The following is an 11801-nucleotide window of genomic DNA, read 5'->3' as shown; positions in this document are numbered from 1 at the left end:
CTTGGAGCAACTTGAAGTTTTATTTGAAGGACCTTGGGGTAATATTCAACAGCTTACTGGTCTGTCCCCAGCCTTCATGGCAAAGGTGCTGGCCTAAGACAGTTGGTAACAGCCAAAAATGAGCAGTGCTGAAAGATTTTCTCCTCAAAATAGGCAGCCAGCCTTCCACACTCATCTGGCAAGAGGGGGGGGGCCCTAACCAGACTCTCCCAACTCAGTCAAGTCATGATGCTGCAGCATGTCTTAAAACATCAGCCCTCGCGTCAAAGCATCAAAATATACATGATTAAGAACCCCTTTTGCACAACTTCCTGAAAGCACAGTTTAAGGTTTAAAATCATACCAAATATTCCCTTTATTCTTAAAAAAGAAAAAAAATTCTAACACATCCCAACATTTTCTAAGAGTAAGCAGTGCTATTTAGGCACACTTAATGCTTTCATTCCAGTGGGAGAACACTTGACAATAGTTTACCATTTTGCAGTCAAACAAATCAGTTGAGGAAGTTCTTAAGCATGCACAGTAGTCCTGTGAGGGCACCACAAGTCCTTCACAAGACAACATCAACATGGGGTGATAACATGAGATGATCAATCTTTAAGAACAAGTTAACATATTTGTAAATTACAGCAATTTTACATCATTATTAAGGCACTGGGTAAGAGTATAAATAGCTGTACTAAAATGGCAGTCAACAGTAGTTTGAATGTGCTGGTGTGCAGGTGTTCTTTTTCTTTCATACTGGCTCAGTGTAAGCAATCCATCTTGTTCACAATATGTCAGTGCACCCAATCTTTGGGATTGCGCAGAACTTCCAGGATTTCTGCTTCTTTTGAGCTCTCTGGTGGGCTGTGCATGTATTCCCACCTGCAAGAAGAGGGGAAACTCAGTCAGACTGCTCAGCTGGCTGGCACCTGTCTGGCACCAAGCTGTGCTGGGACTTGAGCTGCTTTTTCTGAGGATGCAAAGCTACGTACACAGTTGATGCTCTTTGCATCAGGTGACAGATATGGCTACAAATCATTAAGTTCCATAAAAACAAATAATACTGGAACAGACAGGAGAAATGTTAGCTTCATCTTTTTCCCAGCTTTTGGAAAGGCTGCAACAACAAAGTGAAGAGCAGTGCCTCCTACCCCACAATTCATGCAGGTTTATTAGCAAAGATATTTTAGCAGTCTCTTGTGAAACACTAATATGACAAGGAAGACAAGGGAAAAAGGATCCCAGACAGTTCTGACAGTGAGGACACGAGACCTAGTTTTTCCAGAAGCTACACTGGAAGCCCTACAAGTCCTTGTTGAATCTTGGTTTTAAAAACAAAGATGATTAGAGACCACTTTTTATTGAAAAGGCAATTACGAGAGGTGTGACAAGAGGAGAAGTGTCAGCAGTCACGAAGTGATGAATGGGTATATCCTTTTTTTTTTTGCTTCCCCAGGAAGGACTCATTCATGCTGTGAAGCAGCTATTTACACTGATGAAAGCAAGCAAAACCAGATTATCCCAGCAATGGCACCAAAACATAGGACTGTGCTACACCACCAGGGAAGGGACACATCTGGTGCTGGCAGCAGGGTGAAGCTATATGGTGAGGACTGCCTTCATGGTCAAGGAATAGCAGGTCAGTGTTCCTAGCAGAGGGAGGTACTAACAAAGTTTATGGAATTCATGATAGGGGCTTGTGCTACTAGCATATCTAAAAGCAACCTAAAAAGGGGAGTGTACTGTAAATGACAGGGTATGCTGATACTGCAAAATTAAGCAAGATAGGTTAAAACCTAAAAAGGCAGTTGAATAGTGTTCATACCAAACCAAGAAACCAAGCAATAAACTGATAGGTGAAATTCACTGTTGATTAATCTGAAGTGATGCACACAAGAAAAAGTTACATACACATTGAGAGACTGAGTTGACTTTTATTGCCCAGAAACGATCTTGGCATCATAACAGTCCATCATATGAAAAGGGCAGCTCAGTGTTTAGCAGCAGTCAAAATAAGCAAACAGCATATTAGGGTTATGAAAGGAATAATGAACTAAAACATTATTATGCTACTGTATGAGTCAGCAGCACACCTCCATCTTGGATACATAGATCTGGCTTACATTGTCTGTGCCTTATCCACAGTTCAGAAAGGGCATAGAAAACTTAAACCTAGACAAAGTGGCAAACATGGTCAAAGGTATGGAACAGCTACTGTAAAAAGACTAAAAAGAATGGGACTTGTCAGCTGGGAAAACAGACAATGAAAAAAACCAAAACCAAGAAGCCTGTAAAATAACTGTTATGGAGAAAATGAACAGGAAGAAAATCTGGTTACTTACTGAAAAGTAGAATGAAGTCATCAGGTGTAGGCAGAAAACAGAAACACTTTTCCATACAACACACAGTTAAACTATGGAACTCCTTGCCACAGGCTTGTCAGGGCTGCCAGAAGCACGGTTTCAAAGAGCTACTAACAAAAACCCCTGGAGTGAGGAGGGGCAATCTATGGGGAGGTACTAAGCACAAAAAATACCACTTTTTTTTTCGTGTGTGTGTGAGGTAATATCTAGGTCACACATTACTGGCAACTGGGTGAGCATAGCAGACCAGAGAAGCATCTGCATGTATTTGGCCAGTTCTTGTATCAGGCATGAACTGTTAAGAGACTGGACACTATGACATAACTTTGCTTTAATCTTATCAAGTATTTTAGTCAGAACAATGCCTACCTACAACTCCACATAACTACACCCTTACCTTGCAGTCAGTGGCAGAGACATAAGAATGCTTTCAATTCTTGATCCTGGTGTCAGGAGGCCGAACTTTGTACCTCTATCATAAACCAAGTTGAATTCTACGTACCTGTGGGGAGTGAACAGAAAAAAAAGTTTACTATCAGAAGCTGGTTGTGCCTTCTTCAACTAGCAGACATCAGACAAAACAAGCCTGACCTTCTGTTGTTAGAGGTGTCAGAATGAACCCTGGTTTGGTGCCAACTGTTCTCTATCATCCTCTGCATAGGAGTGCAGGTGTGATTTTGCTGCTCCACACAGCACAGGAAGTGATGACCATAGCTAACATACAAGAGCAGCCAAACTAGTCAACAGACAGCATTCTGCATGGTGCTATACTAGCTTACTTCACCCTACAGTCCTGCTGGAAAGGCTTACATCAAGTTTAGCTTGGTTATGCTAGTACTCTTTTGTGTGGTGGTGTCAGACATTAAAAGGAGACTTAAAGGAACTGGAAATGACTACAGGAAAAACTCTACTCTGTAGTCCTCCATGCTGAAGGACACATAAGCAGCAAGGTCAGAACAAGATTTTCTTTTCTTGGGAGATCTGTAAAGCAGAAGTCAGCCAGCTTCAGAATGCTGGATGGGACTGCTAGAAGCCAAAATAGTTTTCTGCTGCCAGCATACGAACAGAACAGTGACAATTCAGCAAGGGTTATCTTAATAACCAGTATTGAGGTCTTAGTACTTAAAAGAGGCACAGGAAAGGGGGAGCTCTAATCTGTTCTTTCCTGCTGCAGAAATGGAGAGCTTTACGTAGCCCAATAATCTGCAAACAGATTCTTCTGCTTAAAGAAGTTACTCCCCCTCATAACCTCAGCAGGTTTGCTAAATCCCATCCACAAACTGGGTTCTGAAAATCCAGCACTCCTGCGAACAGTTCCACCAAATTAAGCGTATATGCTTATCTGAGTAACTACTGCAGACCAGTAATCTAAACTTGAGCGTCTACACCTTCTCTATACCACTCCCACAGACTTCTCTGCAGAAGAGGCAGAAACTAAAGACTCCTTAGTTCTGCGCAGAGCATATGTACTCACACTTCCTCCATATACTTAAGACAATAACAGGTCATAGAGAAAGGAGTACAACTGTATCTATCAGTGTACTTAAACTTTAGCAGCATTAACATTCACATTAATAAGCATCCTCCAAAGTCTTAAGTTACAGTCACTTTGAAACATGCCAGAAAAAACAAACTCCTCTGCATCCTTATTCCTTTACCAAGAATTCACTGCATCTTCATTTCAATGCCAAGACCAAATAGAATAAATATGCATGAAAGTAGCTGAAAGTACTCTTGGGAACAGTTATTTCATGACTTTCTGGAGATTAGCTTCATTACTTAATAGGAAGCATGACTCCTTCACCCTTACGGTCCTCATGTCATGGGACAGTCCCAAAATCCCGTATCACTGGGCATCAGAAGGCACCAAGTACACACCCCCTCACCCCCTTTGCCTGTTACAAAGCAGCAGCTTCTCTTGGTTTTTGAAGGAGTTGGGGAGAAAGTGTGGTATTTTGCATAGGTTGCTTGTACTGCAACACGGGAAAGTGGGAGATACAGATGATGGAGTGATAGTACCTTCTTTGCACCCTCTTTGGCAATCTAGCATTGGATTTCAAATGAGCTCCGTGCACAAAAATGTTCAACTTCTCACGTGAACTTCAGAGTACACATACAGACTTAGCCCATATCACAACAGGACATAAACCCACAAACATGAAGGACTAGCTTATTTTTTAACTTGGTAGCATAATCCACCCTCCCTATATTCTTCTGCTTCTTCAGTACTCACCGTCCTCTCCGAAGCTGCTGCCATAGTTTTTCCTCTGGTGTGAAGGAGTCATGGCAATGCCTTTTCACAATGGGAATGTAACAAGGCACAACAGCTTTGGCACAACTCTTCACAAACTGGAATACTTCCTCCTTGGAGGGAGAGTCTACGTCATCAAAGAATATGCCTCCAATCCCTCTTCGCTCACCACGGTGCTTGATAAAGAAGTAGTCATCACACCTAGAAGAAGCAGCAGCAGATAATATGGTCCACAATATTCAAAGAAATGAAGAGAACTACAAGCAGGCACGGGGCACAGGATGGCACTAGTGAAATACTGACAAGAAGTCAGTTCCCGCAGTGCAAGGTGCCCCACTGTTTCACTGGCTGCCAAGAGCTCGGATGGTACAGCACCACCTGCAAAGCACTCCTGCACTTACAGCAAAAGCAGTAAAAGCTCTGATGAAAGTTTCTGTAAAGCTCCATATCACTACAGTCTCTAAACACATAACAATCAAACACCACAGCAGATGCTTCCTTGTGGATTGATCCAATCCGTATCTACTGTCACGAAGAAGGGACATCTGATTTCAAAATTTCACACTAAGAGCTCTTTTTAGATTTCATTCCCAGAACTATATGTAATCCTGAATTATTTCTACAGCTTTCAGATGAGCTTAAACTTGGAAGAAAATTTCTTTATTCTTTTTGCTATCCTAGTAAAACAATTGATTTTCTGGATCAAAACTAAAAGAATGTAGAGACCTAAGGCCAGATAAGAAAGTCACTGAGGCAGCCTTCCCTGGAAAAAGGCTTTTTAACAGTTAAACTTGGAAAATGGAGTCATTCTAGCAGTAGCTTTTCACTGCTTATGTTCAAGTTTATTGGTTTATGTTCATGTGCAGCTTATCCTACAAGCACATAATTAATCTCCTTTGTATTTACTAGGAGTATGTAGGTGTGCAATTACTATAAATTAGCTGATTCATTGTATCCACACCCTTTCTTGCTTACAGTTGCTTGTTTGGGCAGCCATGCCTCCCAAGCATTCACATAGGGGAGAAATGGAAGGGAGATAGGAAGGAGAAACCATCAACAGCAAGGAAATCTTGCCTTCCTTTAGGATTAGTTTTCCGTAAGTGTATCCATCCACAGTTTCTGTTCTCAAGCGATATAAATGGCACTGTCATAGCAGGAGAGACTTAGAGATGCAACAGATAACCTAAGCTAGATAACCTAAGCTATTTTTTTTATTCACTGGCTGATCAGCATTTTTATTTTATGGAAGCAGGAAAAATTAGGGAAAAAGGCTGAGTCAGAAATGCAAAAGAGAACAAGGCTGACAAAAGTCTTAAGGCTAGAATAGGAGCCAGCATGGTAAACATAGCAAGAGTTTATTTCTGAGAAAGGTAGGAAAAGGAGCTAATTAGTAGAAGCTCAGAGAAGATCCACACTGCTCCAGCAGTGAGAACTGTATACCCCTACACAGCTGCTGCTTGCGTGAAACACTCATGCTGGGATTGAGAAAACCGCCTTTTTCCATGGAACACAATTAGTCCTCTCCTGAGCTGCCCGCAGATTAAGAACTGGCATCCTTCTCTCCAATACCCTGCAGCTGGCATTGACAGCCTGCTTACACTGCAAACAACCTGACCACTCTGAACTACCATGCAAAAATTCCTCAGAGAACAAGACCGTGGTCTTAAAGTTGTAAGAGATGCTTCTCTACTAAGTGGCTGCCATTTGAGCTACAACACCCACTTTATCTCCTGTCCTCAGACAGGACCTGGTAGCACACAAAAGGGTAACCCCTCCTTGGATACCACAACTTGTAATAGATAGGATTATCAGACACAGAGCAGCAAGCTCCCAGTGAACAGTGAAGGATCCTATCACTTGTATCTCTCAACTCAAGAAGAACTCAAGAAGAACTTTCAATATTTGCATCTTTAGAGACCATTCTGTTGAACCCTCAGTGAATACGTCACTGGAAAAAAAAAAAAAAAGTACAGCTCCATCAAAATGATGAAGCTTCTACATTAAGAACAGGCTCCTTTACCTACCTGCCAAAAAATAAGGTCATGGAGGTGAGACTGAAGGCAATAAAACTGAAGTGGTGCGATTTTCAGAACTGCAGTGCTGGCCCAAGAGCTTACACTAAAGTCATGCACATTTTCCATGAGTTCACTATAAGCAGAGTTTGCCCAAGTCCATAGGACAAAAGTCTTATCCTAGTTCAACACCGGGGCTAAAATTTGTAAGAATTTTGTAAGTTGCCTAGTGAAGACTGTGGCTTACAAAGTCTTGCAGAGTCAGCTTAGTTCTTTTTCAGGCTGTAGACTTATGATCCTAGCTGTCAGCCCTCTGATTTGAACAACTCAGGCCTCTCTAAGTATGAGATTGTTTCAGAGTACACTTTGTCCTGGACATCTCCTGGTTTTCATTAGGGTTTGCTGATACTTTTCAAAAGGCAGCAGAACCTACTATTCCTAAGAGTACTCTTAACTGGCAATATCCAGGGCCACCTTCTGTTCCCACAAAAGAAACCCAAGCACATCTCTCCCCACATACCATTTCTTGTACTTGGGATACAGCTTCAGATCATGCTTGTCACAGGCTTCTTTCAGTGTCTTGTGAAAATGAACAGCATCCTCTTCATTCAAGTAAGTTGGAGTGAGATCAGTCCCACCACCAAACCACCACTGTTTAGTTCCTATATGAGAAAGGCAAGCAGCAACATTTTCCTTTTTAAGTTCTGAAGAGCAGTATGCTGCTATTGGCTCACCAAGAACTAACACCTACTTTTACAATGCAAAATCATTATTCAGCAGTGTCCCTTATCCTCAATCATGAAACACTGGAGTTTGAGGTCATGTGATGACCAGTGCCATCAGGAAAACAGAAAACAAATTTCAAAGCAGCAGAACACATTTATTTGGTATGTTGGATCACTGACCCTGACTACAGGCTATCAATTTCACAAGAAGGGCTGACAACTCCTATTCAAGAATCCAGAAACATTTTGCTGCATGCCAAAGAAAGGGAACATTGCTGTTAAATCCAGGGAAGTCACTGACTAGAAATGATCCATAATGTTCTGACAAAATAACTGGAAAAAAACTTTCTTTGAGCTTCTGACAGTACATTGTGTTCACAAGGTACAGATGACCTTTCAGCATCTGACCACCTAGCATATGGTTTAGTTTTAGGTAGTTCTGCAAGGAGTAGGGTGTACTCTGCAAAATGTGAACTGCAAACCCGTTTACCAGATGCACACTTCACACTGATCTTACAAATTCACAAAGGCCCAGAGATTAAGAGATCGAGTGCTACACAACACATTCTTGCACATCTGGGAACAAACCTGGGCTGGTTCTTAACCTTTTAGCTGAGCCATGCAGTCACGCTTCCTTCGTGTGGAGTCATACATTTCATAGCACTTCACTGGATTACAGTTCTTACCATCTGCTTCTTCAATTTCAAAGTATCTGTAGTTGAAGTGCATGGTTGGAACATGAGGGTTCTTAGGATGGATAACAGAGCTCACACCCATGGCGCAGAAAGGCAGTTTCCCTAGATAATAAAAAAGATCCATAGAAAAAATCCTTCAGTTTTCTCAAATAACTTCATTTATTGTCATTTAAAGAACATTGCTCTTTTTCCTTAGGTTCCAAGATACTGCTCCACTACCAGAAAATTTCTTATATTGGATCACCATAATTATTAATGTGCAATTTACTTCTCATCCACACACCTCTGTGCACTTAACTAAATGAGTTTTTTTTGTATTTCTCCTAAAATGCAACGGTATGGTAGAGCACCCATTAGATGAAGACCACTTGAAATATAACACACTGTTAAGGGTTTCCACCACCCCCAGTCCTCATGATTGCCCTCTGCTATGCAAACATGGGTTGAATCCTCTTTAGCCTTTAGGTCTTTGTGGACCCACTTTAGCCTTCAGGTTTCTGTGGTTCTCCCCCTCCACCTCTTTGGTTCATGACTTCTGTGCAGTTTCACTGTTAAGCTACAGCATCATTTCTGAGAAGCAACCTAAGCCTACAGTACGTTGCTTAAAAGCAGTGAGATGGAGGGAGAAGCACCCTAACACCTGGCTTTTTAAGGCTGTGAAAGTGAGCTCAGGCTCACTGGTTAGGAAGCACCATAATGCTGAAACCACTGAGTGCTGAATAGCCTTCCTCATTTCTGCTCAAAGGTCAGACTGCATTGAGAGTACCCGCACGGGAGTACCAGGGTGAACGCGTCCTGGTCCCCTACCCCACCTCCCCGACAGTCACTTTACCGTCTTTGGCCTTCAGAGACTTCCCCCTGCTCCGCATCTGCCGCGCTGCGTCCTCCGACAAGTGCCCGAACACGACAGACACGTTCACACCGGCCTTCTCGAAGACCTCGCCGTCCTGCAGCACGCAGCTTATGCCGCCGCCGCCTGACAAAAGCACCATCACCCTGCGCCGGGGCCACCGACCCCCAGGGTGCCGGCTCCCAGGCTGACCCCTGCGGTCCCTCCGTACCTTCCTTCCTCTCCCAGGTGTCGACGGCAAAGGCGGCGCCGGGGTCCAGCGCGGCCAGAGCGCGACACACCTCCGCTTGCGTTTCCATGATGAGCAGCTCCATTCGGCTCCGCAGCTCCCGCCGCCGCCGTCGCAGCTCCCGCAGCCCGCTCACCGGCGGCGCCATGAAGCGCTGCCGCAGTTCTTTCTCCTCCTCGTCCTCCTCGGACGCCGCCATCACGGCCTGACGCCGCCACAACCACAGCCCCACCCCTCCCAGCGCCCCCGCCGCCGCCAGCGCGGCTCGCCGGCTCTCCCGACCCCCTCGGCCTGCCGCCGACCCCGGCGACAGGGAACCCAGCGCTCGGCGCCCTGCCGCGGCGGTGAAAGCCGCGGAAGCCCCGCGGAACACCCGTACAGCTGCCGCCATGACGAGCACCAGCGCTGCACTGCCGGCGGGCGGGCCGCGGGGGCCGGGCCAGCTGGAGCACGGGGCGGAGCAGAGAGGCACCGGAACGTGCCACGCCGTATGTAAGCATGTTTTTTATATGCCTGGATATGTGCAAGAGTAAAGATGTATTCTTTTGAGGAATCGCTCACCTGTGCATGGCATTACTGGTTTTATACTTGTAGTAACGTGTTTTTAGAACCCGACTAGTTTATGGGACCACCTGTTTAGTGTAATGGGACTTTTTCCAATGCATTTGAGAGGGAACATGCTTGCGCCACCGTTATTCTTTCTGAAATTGAAGCGCGTTTTCTTTCCTAATAAAATAAGAGTTCAGAGTAATAAGGAGAAGGGTTATGTATAGCCAGATGTTGAAAGGTACTGCACAGCACTAACTTACGGTTCAGAATTTGGATGGTTTGTGATTTTTTTTTTTTTTTTTTTTTTTTTTTGTGGTGCTGATGCTGGCACCAGATCCATTAAAATGATTTTCTGTTTTCTCAGCTGCTTCAACATCTGCTGTATCAACAGTGGCACAGTACAACAGACCAACTAGCCCCATAACAGAAGACTTTAGCAAGCAACTAAAACAGAAACTCTCCTCAAGCAATCATATAAGTAACGGTGCAGCCATTGATGATGGTACTGTGCTGAACATAGTTTTCTTTCAAATCGAACAGCTGGTTTACTAATTGGTTGGTTTGTTGTTGAGTTTTTGTAATAAGCACACTGTTGTTTTCTAGTAAGTAATGACAGTTACTAAAGCTGTAATTGATTGAGGACCCATATAATGGTTAGGCTGAGAAAAAATAACAGCTACCCCAAAAGCCCAGCCCTGTGAGGTTTGTACTCTGGTATGGTACTGTTCCTTGGAAACAATGAGCTTATGGTATTTCAGGACTGTTTTGCACCTGTATTACCCAAAAGAACATCAGTTTCAAGAGTGGCTCTGTGGAAGGTGAGATTTGTCCCTAATGTGGATCAGGGCTTTACTGTAGGGTAATTTGGGGGGGCGGGGTGGGTGTGAGGGGTCTCCGTGTAAACGTTCACTCGAAGGCTTAGTCCATTTCCTCATTTCTGATCTGATTCTGCTCTTTGGCAGCAGAGGATGCTATGCAGCTGCTGAACTTTTGCAAGTAGGGAGGTCTCCTTGCAAGGTTGGGCTCTCTTCTGCCATCAGCTGGAGGACGGGATTCATGATGAGACAGACCAGACCCACTGGATGCAGGAGTGAGGTAAGGAGGGTATTATTTGCAGGAGATATCTGTGGTTGGTGGAGAAGAGCACTACTATCTGAGAGGCTATGGTAAGTCTGCTTAATTTGGCTGTGCTAAGCAGCTCTTTTAACAGTTCTTTATCCAGGCCTGGCTGTGGTAACTCAATTTCTTTTTTAATTGCATCACTGGATTTACCTAAACATTTTGATGATAACCAGTGTGCATTGTGCACTTCCATGCTACTTACTATAGTAAAGCTCTTGTCTTTGAGTGGGTTTCATACATAATGGAAAAAAATAAATGCTGAGAAGGCCAAAGGGCATGTAAAATGAATTCATGCTGATGAGCATTTAATGATATTTTTCATGTATTAGGTTGAGTGCAAACTTTGCTAGCAGCTGCACAGGACCTCTGGAGGTCTCTAGTCCAACCCAAGGGGTTTGCTGTTCCCAGGCTGGATGAGCTCGCACAGGGCCTTCCTTGTGCATCTGCATTTGGAAAACCTCCACCCCTGTTGTGCCTGGGCTTCTGCTCACTGGATAGAATTTTTTTCTTGTATGTCATGAGAATTTATTTTGCTGCAACCTTGTTGTCAGGTCAGTGCCTTGTTCTTGCTGGTGCATCTTAGGAGCAGGACTACTTTACGGATCAGGCTTTATCCAGCTGGATACTGAAGTGTGGTTAGGCTGCACTTTCTCGTGGAGGTGACGAGTGTCAAACACTCCTACTATTTCTGTGCTGAATCCTTTCATGTTAACTCCTTGCAAGGGCCTGCTTTTTAATAGCAGTTTAAGGTTGAAACTTCAGCCAACTGCCATATACATTCTCTTTGCAGCAGTGTGAGGGTGCAATTAGCAGGCAGGGCATCAAAAATGACACCTTGCACAGGAGAGATTTTTTTGTAGGCCTGTTTAGATGTGTACAACCAGAATGTGTTGGCTGGTAAAAAAAGCACTGCAGCAAGTAGCTCAATTGGCCTTTTCGGTATTTGAACTGAATGTGGTGCTTCACCACATTATTTCAGTTTACCTCTCTTTACAGTACCGAGAATAGGAGCACGTATTG

General features: G+C 43.9%; 1 protein-coding gene across 1 annotated transcript; it reads right to left on the bottom strand.

Annotated features, from left to right (window-relative positions):
* On the bottom strand, window positions 1-9516 carry CPOX (coproporphyrinogen oxidase). Its single transcript, XM_080612141.1, has 7 exons — window positions 9093-9516; window positions 8864-9007; window positions 8023-8133; window positions 7132-7273; window positions 4582-4800; window positions 2746-2850; window positions 1-867 (listed from the first exon to the last, which is right to left on the bottom strand). Exons 1-7 carry the CDS (start codon window positions 9499-9501, stop codon window positions 780-782), a joined length of 1218 nt encoding a protein of 405 aa, XP_080468267.1. The 5' UTR covers window positions 9502-9516; the 3' UTR covers window positions 1-779.
* Window positions 9517-11801: the final 2285 nt, after the last annotated feature.

Source organism: Psittacula echo (assembly GCF_963264785.1).
Source record: "Psittacula echo genome assembly, chromosome: 3".
Taxonomy (NCBI): Eukaryota; Metazoa; Chordata; class Aves; order Psittaciformes; family Psittacidae; genus Psittacula; species Psittacula echo.
This window is presented reverse-complemented; position numbering and strand designations above follow the sequence as displayed.

What these genes read in the sequence shown, in the direction of transcription:
- CPOX (XM_080612141.1), bottom strand. Translation starts at nt 9,501, where the DNA reads ATGGCGGCAGCTGTACGGGTGTTCCGCGGGGCTTCCGCGGCTTTCACC. An exon ending in CACCTGGGAGAGGAAGGAAG is followed by an intron (nt 9,008 to 9,092) that starts GTACGGAGGGAC and finishes TGCTTTTGTCAG; the next exon opens with GCGGCGGCGGCATAAGCTGC. An exon ending in CAGCAGCTTCGGAGAGGACG is followed by an intron (nt 2,851 to 4,581) that starts GTGAGTACTGAA and finishes CACTCCCCACAG; the next exon opens with GTACGTAGAATTCAACTTGG.